Source organism: Gigantopelta aegis, chromosome 12 (assembly GCF_016097555.1).
Source record: "Gigantopelta aegis isolate Gae_Host chromosome 12, Gae_host_genome, whole genome shotgun sequence".
Taxonomy (NCBI): domain Eukaryota; kingdom Metazoa; phylum Mollusca; class Gastropoda; order Neomphalida; family Peltospiridae; genus Gigantopelta; species Gigantopelta aegis.
The window spans coordinates 6,915,061-6,931,494 of NC_054710.1; the positions used below are offsets into that span (position 1 = coordinate 6,915,061).

Below are 16,434 nucleotides of genomic sequence, written 5' to 3' on the forward strand. Positions count from 1 at the left end.
TAATCATTTATGGAGGAAGAAGTCCTGGTGAAAATATATTACAGGTAAAACAAAACAAAATAATATTATGATGCTTATTCTAAGTGGTAACTATTGTAAATTTTGCTTTAAATTGTTAGATGCCAAAAGTGATTAATTATATTATTTTATGGTAACAGTCGAAAATTAGACGACCAATTGTTTCAACCTCTGCCAAAGGTAGCAACCTTTCTGCCAGAACATAATACGAGGGTATGTAATAAAAACTAAATATATATAAATATATATTGGGTGGTTATGGGTTTGAAATGCTGTTTTATTGGACATTTTATTTAATGCAGCAATTAACTTACTAAAATCTGTATAAAAATTAAAACAAAATATATCCATTAATTTCCGAGATTACATACATGTAATTTTACCCTCCGTACCCTGAACGAAAATACATCGGCTACTGGGTGTCAAACTATGGTAATGCAAACAAATAAAGTGATGATCAAAATCAATATAAAAATTCAAGATTTAAATAAAAACAGTGTAAAGAACTGTGCAAAAATACAAATATCACAGATAGATACTGACTTTTACTCAAAATTTCAATTGTGCTGTATTGGCCATTCTCAAAGAGAATGTTACACCTCTGCATCACAGGTTACAGCACGCGCAGGGGCCTCCTCTGTACCCTGTGGCAAAAACCCAGGCAAGGTAAACAATGATTTGGTGTAGAGTATGTTTAATATGACATACAGAAAAGTGCAATTTTATTATGCTTTAATAGTGGACATTAGCTTTAAAACTAATTAACCATCATTCCTTCTGGCCACAGTACATATGTTGTTCCTGCCAAGTGTTAGCATTTTAATTTTAATGCCAATATACTGAACTGACGATAAACATTGTTAACTAAACGTTAAACGTTTTATTATGACGTTAACAAACCAACTAGATCAAGAGACGTTAGTATGGAGTCGTTATGGGCTGTTGGAGAAAATTAATTTGACAATTATAGGTAAATAAATGTGAACTATAAATATTCATACATGTATGTGAACAAATTGCAATATCTTTATTTAATGTATATCTTAAGTACATATTTGTCTTTCATTTTCACATTGTAAATGTACCAAATTGTCATGTTTATGTATTACATTTATATTTTTGGTTTACAACTGTCAGACTGAAAACATTTGGCCCATAACTGTATTTATTGTCCGAACCAAATTGTTAACAACTACGAAAAATTACTGTCCTACCTTTAATTGCCGTTAGATTTCCTCCAAAGTTTGTCCAGACACAAATCGCAAAAAAACCACTACAAATATACAGATTCCACACACGGGACTGCAACGATGTCGCCGATATTGTCTTTGCTGAGATTGCATAGGGAAAAATACATGCAGTTTTCTGCCGTCTGCCATCTTGCTTCTTTATGGAATACTCTTCAAGAGGGGTGAAAGCCTCCAAAGTATGTGACACAATTAATATGAAATCGATGATCTCTAGTGGTATCATTAAAATAATAATAATAATAATTTTAAAAAATAATAATAATATGACGTCATCACGTTTGCTTTTATATTACAACATGTTATGACGTTATTAGATTAAGTCCTATCCTTTCACCCCTCTTGAAGAATATTCCATAAAAAGTCAAAATGGCAGCTGATACAAAATTACATGCTTTTTTCCCTATGCGCTCTCAGCGAAGTCGATATAGGTGACATGGTTATCATCTGGTATGTGGAATCTGTGTCATTGTAATGGTTTTTTCAAGATTTGTGTCTGGACAAACTTTGGAGGAAATCTAACAGCAATTAAAGGTAGGAGAGTAATATTTCGTAGTTGTTAACAATTTGGTTCGGACAATAGTCAAGTATGAGGCAAAATCTAGACTGAAAATGATTTATGCTCATTAAATAATTTTTGCAATTTATTTATTTTATTTTGGACATCAATCAGTCTTGTTTATAATAGCAATATGTATGCAAGTTTGAGATTCTGTGTGCGCTAATGAAAGAAACAATCTTAAAATTAATGGCGAGAATTTCAAGTTATGTCCCTTTATATAAAAATCATAATTATTTTAATAAATCAATTATTTTACTTCCGGTGGTTTAAATTTATGTTAATGACATAAATCGGTTCTTTAAAATATTGCACATAATAACATATACATATAAACGGTGTTTATGGCTGATAAAGGGTTACAAATTTATAACTTATATTTGGGAACATTATTTTACCACTTTTGATTTGCAACTAAGGCGCTAGAGTCACGTAAACAAATTTATTCATCATTCTAGTTTACGAAAACTACCGATTTCTAACTATTAAGTCTGTCGTTAATGACCGTAAAGTCGTAATCGACATGTAGGTATTTGGCCTCAGATTACAGTTATCTTCCCATTTGGTTGTCCAAAATCCGGAAGTTTGACCGCGCAAGTAGTCTGCTGTTTGACTGTGATTATTTCATGGCAGACAGCTATGAAGTGGCAACTGTTTGACTGAAGTGACAGGGGATAGCATGTAGTTTGTAAACATGTGTAACTTGTTGACATTGAAGACTTGTTTGTGGTAATTCCGGCCCATGCAAAAGTAGTGCTTTTTGTGTAAAATGGGTGTACTCCGGCCTGGTTTAGAGGGTGTGTCTGTTTAAACCAATATGCTGGGAGAAAGAGCTGGACAACAGGGGTTGTCCTTTTCAGGGTATGTGTCCCCCATGCAGGCAAAGGTACATACAAAACTTCACGGGCCTGCTGATATTAATAAAAATGTTATAGCCACTAAGGCTATATAGAAACATATAGCGAAATTAATTGTGGTCTGAGGCCATTTGGGGTCGCGTTTTTGGCGAAATGATAAAACGCGTATAGAGTTGCGGCCCTTTGCTTGGTGGTCGCTACAACTTGCGGTCTTCGACTTTAGTTCCCAAATTCCTGTGCATATAAAAACTATGACACAACGTTGACATTAATATTATTGATGTAAATATTTCCATAATTGCAAAGTGTGTGTACTTACACACTGAAAACATCCAATGGGCTCATAAATAAACCTGGGATACATTTCCGTTTAATCGACTGTTTTAACATGGCTGCCGGGACTGACCTTGCCCTTCAGTAAAGTTTATTTTCTTCCAAAACTTGTACGATCGATTAGCTATTTTCTTAGTTAAACGTGTCTTAATATTGTTTGTACATTATGGCAAATCATTTTATTTATTAATTGAGATAATAACTGTAAAACTAATTACTGTAATATTAGTGCTTTTAGGAACTATATCCATATGTATAAACCTGCATGTTTTAGTTCTGAAAGCGGTCCATTTGCTTCAGCGTGGGGGATGGGGGTGTGGTTCGTCCGTGTTTCTGTGTCTGGTCAATAATATCATTTTTATAAATATTCTAAAGGCTTTTTCTGTGAAATTGTTTTACGCTAATTTTACACTAAAAAAGCAATTAAGAAATGTTAGTTTTATGTTTATGCACTTTAGAAATGTCCAGTATTAATTATTTCAAGTTTGTAATGCTTTTGCTATGGGCTAAACTGACGTATTTATAAAAGTTGAAGTTTCTCAGGATTTAGAGTGTGCATTTACAAACTGTAAATTCCAAACGGAAGCTGGAATAAAAAGCAATTACTTTACTTATTGAGCAATTGTGTGCATAACGTAATTATTAAATGAAATGATATTTATTTTGTAAAGGTAGATCTCTTCCTAGCGTGACGTAATTTCTGATTGGCTGTTATGACGTCACGCGGTACTAAGAAAAAGTATAAAAGGCTGTCAATGGACGTCAGTACCGGCCTCGGTAATTTCATTCGATTCTTGCAGAAACTGCAGGGGCGTGCGCAGGAAAGTTTACAGGGGGGGGGGTCGAGGTGTCTGGCCCTCCCCCCGAACATTTTGAAAAATTGACCCCTTCTAGTGCTATTCTGAGGTGTTTTCTGCTGGCTAGCCGAGCTGCTTTCTGAGAAAAAAAATTTCGCCTTGAGCAGGGGAGGGGGGGGGTGGTCGACCCCCAAACCACCCCCACCCCCCTGCGCACGCACCTGCTCTGTTCCTAGCTTGACATTCTACACTTGCCACTCTAGTTTTGTATTGCAATGCGTCAGGACGTGCGCCTTTGTTCGCTGCAATTACCCACCCCACCTGGGGGGGAGGGGACTGATCGAAACTTATGGAGTCTTGTTGGAGTACCGAATCGCGTACACCGGGTCACGAGCGACCGTGACCTTGCTGTACGGCGACTGAGTACAGAAGAAGGGATAATGGAGGAAGAGGAGACGTGCGCCAGGGGCGACGCAGGGGTAGGGGGTGGGGGTGGGGGCAACACCGGTGGCTAAACTGCCGGCAGCGGCTCCTTCTGTTTTGTCGCCCAACGCCGCCCACCCGAGGAAGAAGACTGAATCGGAAGAGACGCCAGCCTCGGATGCTCCAGCTTCACCCACAATGGACCAGGACGACTTGAACACAGCCATCTGTGACACGCCGTACCAGCGACCAACTCCACCGGCCCCTACTTCAGCGTTTTCGTCTGTGTCGCCGATTTTACAGGCGACACCCGTTCAGACGCAGGCCCGTTCAGACAGCTGTTGTGAAGCGGAAAGCAACCACTCCCCCCGAGTGGCTACCAAGCCAAACCAAGCCAACCGTCACAGCCGCCGAAACCAGACATTGAACACGTTGAGCAGTGGTCACTGCAGGCCGGCCGTCTCCAACAGCGCTACGCTCAACTTGTCAAGCTGAACATAGAGGACGTCCGCAAACTCATCAGCATGCCCAAGCACGAGGCCTACCAGCACTTACCAACGGGCCGTGCTGAGGGGGACTTTGCTTTTCACCGCGTCAAGCTGCAGGAGGGACGAAACACAGTGTGCGTCACCATCCGCCGGACCGGATTTTATCACCAAGGCCTACTACTTCAAGAGATGCACAACGCGACTTTACACCGCGTCTTGAAGACCATCTCGGGGAAAGACTACCGTCCCATCGCCACAACTTTAGCGGCTCCGCGTACCCGCAACTTGACGTCACAGACTTCATCGGCACACCTTAGGCGGCGCCCACCTACCAACCTCCTTCACCTCCGTGAGTATGAACTTAGTCAGACTTGGCCGCCATTTAAAAAATGTTGTTTATTTTTTGGTAAACAGTCTGGCACCCTTTATTTTTGGCAGTCCGTCTAAATTGCTCCAATCACCTTCAACTTTGGATGAGCAGTCAAAGGTTTTTTTTGGCCTTAATTTTATCCGGACATGGTTATTCCCAACTTTGCAAAATTTTTCCAAATTCCATCCACCTCAAACTTATCCTCCCGCTCCTGTCCCGGAATTGGCCAACATCGGATATTTCCGTAACATTAGTTAGAAAGTTAAATTAGATAGGTGTCAGGATGTTTCGGCCCCAGTACATGTTCGGCCCCAAACCGTTTCGGTCACTAATGCAATATACGGCGATCTAGTGTTCGTGTATACAGATATATGCTGTAGTAACACTTTAGATGGTCACATACACCGGTAATAATATAAATAAAATACAAGTTTGTAACATTAATTTGTCGAATAATATTCATTGCGCGCGCGCGCGCGCGCACACATACAATAGTTCTACATACATTTATACACCGTGACACGCACACACATACACACATAAACATGTACGTCATCGCGTTCATGTAGAATATCACTGATAAATGATATGGTGATAAAATAAGGAAGTGAAACTTACGTTTGGTATGTTTAGACTTTCATGTTTGTATATTACGTTTTAACATTGTTTCACTAACGATTCAAGCGGTAGAGAGTGATACAAGACAGAACTTACCTAACCCACGATGCCATCACAAACAACTTAGACTAGGTTCAGGAATTGTGCATCCATATGTGTTTTTGCTGGGGGGTTTTAAATGCTAGAACACTGAGATGTGTGCCCAGGACAGCTTGGTTGAACTGAACTGAACTAGAACATGTCTTGATGATGCTACTTTCAATTTACCTACCGGCCTCGGTGGCGCAGTGGTTAAGCCATCGGTCTCCAGGCTGGTGGGTACTGGGTTCGGATCCCAGTCGAGGCATGGTTTTTTAATCCAGATACCGACTCCAAACCCTGAGTGAGTGCTCCGCATGGAAAACATTCTTTGTGATCGTATTTAATTTCTGTACACATGTAACCCCTACTGACGTCAAACATCAGTGGTTCCAATTCTAGCCACATGTAAAGCGCCCCTATTATGGGAAGGGTCTATATGGAAATATAATTAAGTAGAACAAACGCAAAACAATTTATTGCAATTAATTAAATTGTATTTACACAAACAAGAAAATCAGTTCATTTTCATTTTTGGATTATCAAAGCTAAATACAGTTTTGGTTGGTTGGCTCTTATTTATTCTTTAACACTCGGATATTATGTTCAATTAAAAACAATAATAATAATCACAAAAATTAACGTGAATCGAAACATGGGGTGAAACGACTCGGTTAGAGGTACGAATCAACCCTGTTCAAAACGACTAGGGTGAATTAGTAATAAGGGCGAAACGACCTATTGTCATATTATTTTGGTAACTGCAAACTTCAATGTGTGGTTGCTGAAGTGATGACAGCTGAGTACCCCGCCCCTAGTTTCATTGAAAACTGGTCTGGTAGACGTGTTCAGAGTAACGCTTCCCGCCGAGGCCAATTGTTTGATTGGTATCACGGTTCATCGAAAAGGCACCGAGACACTAGCTGTACTTAAAGGACTTTTACCGAAAGCTGCTGGCTGAACACACAACATGACAGGTATGGCAAAGAAAGGATTGCTTGGCTATTGTCGCGATTCTCTGATCCATCTATTACTCGTTCCGCCTAAATTATTATAATCCAAAGGTTGTAATAACCAACTGCGCAAGTGCGGCAATTGTTGGTCCTTTTTGGTGGTTTTCCATTTGATATTTGATGTATCACCCGTTCGAGGGAAATACAGCTAATAAAAAAAGAAGTGTTTTATTTAACGACGCACTATACACATTTTATTTACGGTTATATGGTGTCAGACATATGGTTCAGGACCACACAGATTTTGAGAGGAAACCTGCTGTCGCCACTACATGGGCTACTCTTCTGATAGGCAGCAAGGGATCTTTTATTTGCGCTTCCCACTGGCAGGATAGCACAAACCATGGCCTTTGTTGAACCAGTTATGGATCACTGGTCGGTGCAAGTGGTTTACACCTACCCATTGAGCCTTGCGGAGCACTCACTCAGGGTTTGGAGTCGGTATCTGGATTAAAAATCCCATGCCTCGACTGGGATCCGAACCCAGTACCTACCAGCCTGTAGACCGATGGCCTGCCACGACGCCACCGAGGCCGGTGCATATAGCTACTAACACAGACGGGACCGATAATTTAGTTCGAGCGAAGGCTTATAGTCGACTCTGGACGTATTCGACCCATCATCAGTTAATATAAGGGTTTACCGGACAAAAAACTCGGGACTTCGTTTTTGGTTCGAGCGTTCCGGTGTAATCGACCCTTCCGAGGTCGAGCCAACGATATACATACATACATACATACATATACATATACATATACATATATATATATATACATATATATATATATATATATATATATATACATACATGCATGTATGCGTATGCGTGCGTGTGTGTCTGTATATATATATATATATATATATATATATATATATATATATATATATATATATATATATATACATACACACACACACACACAAACAAACACATACACATGTATATACATATACATACATACATACATACATACATGTATGCGTGTGTGCGTGCCTGTGTGTGTATGAATAAATAATTCATGTTAAGTAGTATTTTAAATCATACAATCAATAAAGTTATCCTTGTTTGTTCAACTTATCAACTTTTAAGACCAAAAGCCTGTATACAAGTGTCAGTAATAAGACGTGAATCACTTTAGTCATTCTGTGTAATGTCTGGTCATGATTTTCAGTCATTTCGTGTAATGCCTTGGATTTTCAGTCATTTCGCGTATTGCCTGGTGGTCACAGGAACTTCGCGAAGTGACTGATTTTTTAGGCATTACGCGTAATGACTGATTTCACAGACTGACTGTAACATATATGTATATATATATATATATATATATATATATATATATATATATATATATATATTATGATGATCCTCCATCTCAAGCTGCTATCACTCCAGTGAAATAGAGAAAGACTTGAAAGATCAGACAATAAAAATAGGTAAGGATACCTAAACAAAGGATTCGTGTTACACTCCTGGTAGCTGACATTACTGGTGCATTAAACATGCAGACGCGTATACAAACATTATAAGCACATGGATTTGCAGGCGACATATCGGTCTTTTTAATAAACAAACAGTTTGCGTTTTGAAAAACATCATTTCCTCTTTTAAAAATGACATAACTCTCAAGATTTATTTTTGTACCGGGTTTTATGACCTGTTTGTCGATCTCCAAAATTCAATATAGTTCATTTAGTTTGTTACAGGTATGAAAAGATGTCACAAAAACACAAGACCGCTAAAAAGAAACCATTGTATTATGCCTTATTTTCACACAGCAATGGATGGTGGACCTAAAAGACCCCTTGCTACTAAAGGAAGACGAATGTAACAGGTTTCTTCTCTAAAACTGTCAGAATTATCAAACGTTTGACACCCAGTTGATAACCGATTATTAATAAATTAATGTGTTCTAGTGGTGAGGTTAAACAAAACAAATTTTACTTTATTTTCCTAACTGCCGTGGTATGTGCTATCCTGTCTGTGGGATGGCGCACATAAAATATCACTTGCTACTAATGGAAATAAAATGTAGCAGATTTCCTCTCTGAGACTATATGTCAGAATTAACAAACGTTTGACATCCAATAACGGATGGTTAATAAATCAGTGTGCTCTAGTGACATAGTAGAGCAAATATGTCTGTCTCTGTTAAGCTTTATTTCATGTTCTGTTTTACTTGTGTGTGCGTGAATATTTAATTGTCAGGGCCGGTGCAACCGGGGGGAGGCAAGGGAAAGAAAAGGAAATGATTTATTTAACGACGCGCTCAACACGTTTTATTTACTATCCTGTCTGTGGGATGGTGCATATAAAAAATCCCTTGCTGTTAATCGAAAAGAGTGGCGACAGCGGGTTTTCTCTCTCAATATCTGTGTGGTCATGCTCCCTCAGAAAATACATTTCAATTTTTGTTTAAGCTTGGGCAAGTAAGGGTTTCGACCTCCAATATCCTCCCCCTGCACATGCACCCGATTCCTCTCTAAGATTGTATGTCAAAATTACCAAATGTTAGACATCCAACAGCAGATGGAAGGAAGGATAATTCTGACGTCATCCGGCGACTGACGACATCCATGAGGAGACGTGTTAACGCACGAGAAAAAACGACCGGCTTCGATGGTGTCGTGGTTAAGCCATCGGATATAAGGCTGGTAGGTAGTGGGTTCGCAGCCCGGTACCGGCTCCCACCCAGAGCGAGTTTTAATGACTCAGTGGGTAGGTGTAAGACCACTACACCCTCACTAATCACTAAACCACTAAACCACAGACAGCCCAGATGGCTGAGACGTATGCCCAGGACAGTGTGCTTGAACCTTAATTGGATATAAGCACGAAAATAAGTTGAAACAACACAAGAAAGACAAAAAACAAGAAATTACAGTTTACCTTTATAGCAGACGACACAAATGAAAACGATAAGTAAAGAGATCGCCATGATCTGTGAAGAACTTGAATCTACTTGCGACACGCCTAGCGGCGCTCTGGTTGTTCGGTGGTATAAATATCATACTTTTGTCGTACACCATCTAAAAGTGGGATCTAGCCAATCAGGGAGCCGGGACTTATAATTACAGACTGGTGAAGTGTGACACTTCCTAGTAACCTGTTACTCATACCATCACATGCGTCATGGAGTAAATCAAATAAAAATATATTTCTCATGAGAACAATGCAACGATGCAGGGGTATTTAAAACACAACCCCGAAACACCCCTACCCACCTAAAAACAAAATCCCACAAAAACCACAACAAAACAAAAACACAAATAAAATAAAACAAAATAATTATAATAATAACCAAAATAATAATAATAACAACAACAAAATCAAGGAAAACAAACAGACAAAAAACCAGCTTTTTCATCACAATACATGTTTTTTTGTTTTGGGGTTTCATGTAGGTTTTTTTTTCTTCTGGTTTTTCTTTGTTTGTTGTTGTTGTGTTTGTTTTCTGGTGGGGTTTTTTGGGGGGAGGGCAGAGCGTTGACGGTTCTGTTTTGTTTTTAAGTAATCGATTCGCATTACTTAATCAAGGTATGTATATTTTAAAACTTTGTATGTAGAAATGAAAATGTTTTAGAAAAATTCAAAATTAAATCTGGATGGAACTCCTTGTAAGAGGTTTTGGAATCTAGAACAGAAGAGGAATGGAAATGTCTTCAGAGTTTAGTTCAAGCCAGGTGTGTGAAGAACAGATTTATATATTTTTACTATTTCTTCTTCAGATAACATAGTGGCATAAGCGTGCGAGACAGGGTCCCAATTTCACCCCTATTGCTGGAGAAAATCGTCAAATTGGGGCAAAAACGATACAGATATTCGAGCAAAATGTGTAAACTTGAGGTCTTTTTACCATGTATTTCAATCATTCTGTTATCAAAATTAGTTGTAATCAATGTCAAAATGTGTAGTGATTCGTTTGCAACCCTCTATAGCTAATTGGCAGTAATACTAATATGAATCAATGTTGTTATCCAGATTCGAGCATTTTCGTTTAAATTCGGGCAAAAACTAGCCTGACCCCCACCCCATCCCCTTAAAAAATGGAGGCCCATACGCCTATAGAATAGTGGTCTTATATGCAGAAGATGCGCCGAGACCCGGTGTGAAAGGAACGCAGGTCCGTGGGTCCTATCGAGCCTACATTTCTTTAGGAACCGTAGTCCTACCTGGACTTCCATACCTGGTTTATTTTTAAAGGGACATTCCTGAGTTTGCTGCAATTTTGAACATGTTATCGACTAACAGAGACTTTTTAACGATTGTAATTACATATCAAATATATTTTTCTGCTTAAAATATTAGTGGCTGTATAATAAACGTGTTTCTAATCGTTCTAGTAGTTGTACTAGCTTAAATTTCATTTTATTTCCTAAGCAAAAATTGTTGTTTTTTTCGTGAAGAGAAAATCCAGTTTAGGCTTCTCACAAATATTAAGACGACCAGAAACACACTGGATATAACTAGGGTCTGTTACTTTAAGACAGTAACCATGCAGTTATTCTCTACATGTGCACTTTCTTACATACAGGACTGTACATGTCAGAAAAGACATGAAAGACATGTTTTATTTAAAGTTACATTCTCTGGTTACCATACTATAACATTATGTACAAATGTGAAATTCAAGCTCAAATGCACTTTTAAAAAACTCGTGTGTGTTCGCTATGAACGGAGATCGTCAAAAGTATACGCTTGATTCCTCGCCTGTGCCGCCATAGCTCGGCAAAGCACAAACGACAGCCTGTTGTCAGTTTCAGTTAACACGTGCGTTTGCCGATTTCAAATTGTAGGGAAATCTTGCGCTGTACAAAGAACGTTCGGTTGAGGATACGGTACTAGAGTCTTTCGTTAAAACCGGTTTGATCTTGACAACGTATTATCGCCAATCGTACCTTCCTATTTCAGAATTAATGTTTTATAAAGTGTTAGTAGAACTTTCAAAGTTTAGTTTGTATACTAGTAACACATTAATCATGTATATATTTATTAAAATAAAATATACTAAAGTAGACAATGAACGTTTTCACATGTTATGCAGGGTGTGATTTGGCCAATGTTTTCTCATTACTTTCAAACTTATTGCAGTATCTTTAATTCAGATAAACTTATTTTAAAAGTGATAAGTTTCTTTTGCCTGTTAGTTTATGTTTTACTTGTGCGTGCGTGAATGTTTGTTAATTGTCAGGGCCGGTGCAATCGGGGGAAGGTAAGGGAAAGGAAAGGAAATTATTTATTTAACGATGCGCTCAACACGTTTTATTTACTATCCTGTCTGTGGGATGGTGCATATAAAAAAATCCCTTGCTGCTAATCGAAAAGAGTGGCGACACCGGGTTTCCTCTCTCAATATCTGTGTGGTTCTTAACCATATGTCTGACGCCATATAACCGTAAATAAAACGTGTTGAGTGCGTCGTTAAATAAAACATTTCCTTTCTTTTCCCTTACCTTCCCCCGGTTGCACCGGCCCTGACAATTAACAAATATTCACGCACGCACGAGAAAAAACGACCGGCTTTGGTGGTGTCGTGGTTAAGCCATCGGACATAAGGCTGGTAGGTAGTGGGTTCGCAGCCCGGTACCGGCTCCCACCCAGAGCGAGTTTTAATGACTCAGTGGGTAGGTGTAAGACCACTATACCCTCACTAATCACTAAACCACTAAACCACAGACAGCCCAGATGGCTGAGACGTATGCCCAGGACAGTGTGCTTCAACCTTAATTGAATATAAGCACGAAAATAAGTTGAAACAACACAAGAAAGGGAAAAAACAAGAAACTAAAGCACATGTCTTACCTTTATAGCAGACGACACAAATGAAACCGATAAGTAAAGTGATCGCCATGATCTGTGAAGAACTTGAAGCTACTTGCGACACGCCTAGCAGCGCTCTGATTATTCCGTAGTATAAATATCATATTTTATCGTACAGCATCTTAAAGTGGGATCTAGCCAGTCAGAGAGCCGGGACTTGCATATAATTACAGACTGGTGAAGTGTGACACTTCCTAGTAGTGTGCCCGAACCGCAAGGATGTGGGCACTTTAATAATAACCAAAATAATAATATTATTTTAATAATAATAACAACAAAATCAAGGAAAACAAACAAACCCACAAACAGACACAAAACCATATTTTTCATCACAATACATGTTTTTTGTTTTGGGGTTTCATGTAGGTGTTTGTTTTTTGTTTGTTTGTTTGGTTTTTGTTTGTTTGTTGTTGTTGTGTTTGTTTTGTGGTTGTTGGTGGGGTTTGTTTGGGGGGGGGGGGGGAGGGGGATGGGTTGTTGTTGTTGTTTTTTTTGGGGGGGGGGGGGGGAGAGAGCGTTGACGGTTGTGTTTTGTTTTTAAGTAATCGATTCGCATTACTTAATCAAGGTATGTATATTTTAAAACTTTGTATGTAGAAATGAAAATGTTTTAGAAAAATTCAAAATTAAATCTGGATGGAACTCCTTGTAAGACGTTTTGGAATCTAGAACAGAAGAGGAATGGAAATGCCTTCAGAGTTTAGTTCAAGCCAGATGTGTGAAGAACAGATTTATATATTTTTTAATATTTCTTCTTCAGATAACATAGTGGCATAAGCGTACGAGACAGGGTGCCAATGTCACCCCTAGTGCTGGAGAAAATCGTCAAATTCGGGCAAAAACGATACAGATATTCGAGAAAAATGTGTTAACTTGAGGTCTTTTTACCATGTATTTCAATCATTCTGTCATCAAAATTAGTTGTAATCAATGTCAAAATGTGTAGTGATTCGTTTGCAACCCTCTATAGCTAATTGGCAGTAATACTAATATGAATCAATGTTGTTATCCAGATTCGAGCATTTTCGTTTAAATTCTGGCAAAAACTAGCCTGACCCCCACGCCATTCCCTTAAAAAATGGAGGCCCGTACGCCTATAGAATAGTGGTCGTATATGCAGGAGACGCGCCGAGACCCAGTGTGAACGGAACGCAGGTCCGTGGGTCCTATTGGGCCTACATTTCTTTAGGAACCGTAGTCCTACCTGGACTTCCATACCTGGTTTATTTTTAAAGGGACAGTCCTGAGTTTGCTGCAATTTTGAACATGTTATCGACTAACAGAGACTTTTTAACGATTGTAATTACATATCAAATATATTTTTCTGCTTAAAATATTAGTGGCTGTATATTAAACGTGTTTCTAATCGTTCTAGTAGTTGTACTAGCTTAAATTTCATTTTATTTCCTAAGCAAAAATTGTTTTTTTTTCGTGAAGACAAAATCCAGTTTAGGCTTCTCACAAATAATAAGACGACCAGAAACACACTGGATATAACTAGGATCTGTTATTTTAAGACAGTAACCATGCAGTTATTCTCTACATGTGCACTTTCTTACATACAGGACTGTACATGTCAGAAAAGACATGTTTTATTTAAAGTTACATTCTCTGGTTACCATATTATAACATGTACAAATATGAAATTCAAGCTCAAATGCACTTTTAAAAAAACTCGTGTGTGTTCGCTATGAACGGAGATCGTCAAAAGTATACGCTTGATTTCTCGCCTGTGCCGCTATAGCTCGGCAAAGCACAAACGACAGCCTGTTGTCAGTTTCAGTTAACACGTGCGTTTGCCGATTTCAAATTGTAGGGAAATCTTGCGCTGTACGAAGAACGTTCGGTTGAGGATATGGTACTAGAGTCTTTCGTTAAAACCGGTTTGATCTTGACAACGTATTATCGCCAATCGTACTTTCCTATTTCAGAATTAAAGTTTAGTTTGTATACTAGTAACACATTAATCATGTATATATTTATTAAAATAAAATATACTAAAGTAGACAATGAACGTTTTCACTTCTTAATTTTACGTGTTAAAATCGACAAATTCAAATAAATATTCTTTCGTTTCGAAAGGGTAAAGTTAGGGGTGGGGGGGGGGGGGCCTCGACAAATACCAAATTAACATAGACTCGGTTGATATTTTCCATATTAAAAAATACTCGTGACGAATCCTCTATGTAGCCTAGATGCTAGGAAGTAATACGTTGTGTAGGGCTGACCCAGTAATTCGCCGATTGGCTAGACGTAGCTGTCATAGCCTGGGACGTCGTAATGGTATTGTGTATTAAACCGGGAGCCCAGGGAGGTTTAATTAGCATTGCGAGTACAAAAGGTCTGAGGCCTGGAATATGTAGGTGTGGGCTGTGGGACTCCCAAACGGCCATTTTTAAGTGTCATCTCCTGTACCAATCCGAGGGGCCGCCCCTCAAAATACCCCAGATTTTAATTTTAGTTAGCATGGTTGAGTACACCAATCAAACCTACACCAAAATGTTCTCTGTTGATGTACTAATTAAGATTCACCATTCTTAAATGTCAACTCCTGTACTTAGTCCACTTAAGAACGCACCTAATTAGCACTAATTAGAAGTTTAATTAGCATGGTTGAGTACAACAACGAAACTGATGCCAAAATATTCTGTAGGGTACCCTGCCTAAGGATCAGTGATTCTTAAGTGTCAACCCCTGTACCGAATCCACTTAAGAACGGGTCAAAGGTCAAAATCCACCCAATTTCAGGTTTAATTAGCACGATCGAGTACATCAATGAAACTAACGTTAACATTTTCTCTCTTGATATATTACATAAATTTAGAAGGGAATCCAGGAGTCGTCTCAGCGTTACTGGTATAAAAAATATGTATTTTAAGTTTATTGCCCCTTGCAAGTTTGCGCATTTGAAATACGACTAAATACAGCAATATAACCTTTTAGTCATACAGTGTATTTATTTGTGGTAAAATTAACTTTACAAAAAAATGTACGTAAGGAGCCTCAAACTTACAATCGGTTTAAAATTATTAAGTTCAAGCCCTGTTGATAGTATGTGTACTGTCCGCAGTATTACAATCGGTTTAAAATCGTTAAGTTCAAGCCCTGTTGATAGTATGTGTATTGTCCGCAGTATTACAATCGGTTTAAAATCATTAAGTTCAAGCCCTGTTGATAGTATGTGTACTGTCCGCAGTATTACAATCGGTTTAAAATCGTTAAGTTCAAGCCCTGTTGATAGTATGTGTACTGTCCGCAGTATTACAATCGGTTTAAAATCATTAAGTTCAAGCCCTGTTGATAGTATGTGTACTGTCCGCAGTATTACAATCGGTTTAAAATCATTAAGTTCAAGCCCTGTTGAAGCCCTGTTGATAGTATGTGTACTGTCCGTAGTAATAAAATCGGTTTAAAACTAAGTTCAAGCCCTGTTGATAGTATGTGTACTGTCCTCAGTTAGTTTCTCTTTCAGATAATCTACCTCAGCAGCTGATAATTTGTAATTTTTATTTATTTATTTATTATTGTTATTATTATTATTTTATTATTATTGATTTTTATTTTTTAAATTTATTATTGATTTTTTGTTAGTACTGTAGGGGCAATATTACGCTATTCATATGTCTATGGAAACCGTTTACAAAAGGGTCCGCTAGATTCATATACTCACACCCCCCCCCCCCCCCCCCCCCCCACCCCCGTTCAGAAAACGTACTGTTCGTATAGTACTTAGTATGTATTCCTCCTGTTCCAGAAGGTTCGGTAATATGGATGAATCAAATACTTATTTATCGCCTATATACATTTCTCTAACT

General features: G+C 38.4%; 1 protein-coding gene across 1 annotated transcript in view; it reads right to left on the bottom strand.

Annotated features, from left to right (window-relative positions):
- Nucleotides 1-12,699, bottom strand: part of LOC121386621 (von Willebrand factor D and EGF domain-containing protein-like) — a 68,279-nt gene extending 55,580 nt beyond the window's left edge. Inside the window, exon 1 of the mRNA XM_041517581.1 lies at nucleotides 12,602-12,699. Coding sequence (XP_041373515.1) covers nucleotides 12,602-12,650 — 49 coding nt within the window. The 5' untranslated portion in view covers nucleotides 12,651-12,699. The remainder of the gene's footprint in view (nucleotides 1-12,601) is intronic.
- Nucleotides 12,700-16,434: the final 3,735 nt, after the last annotated feature.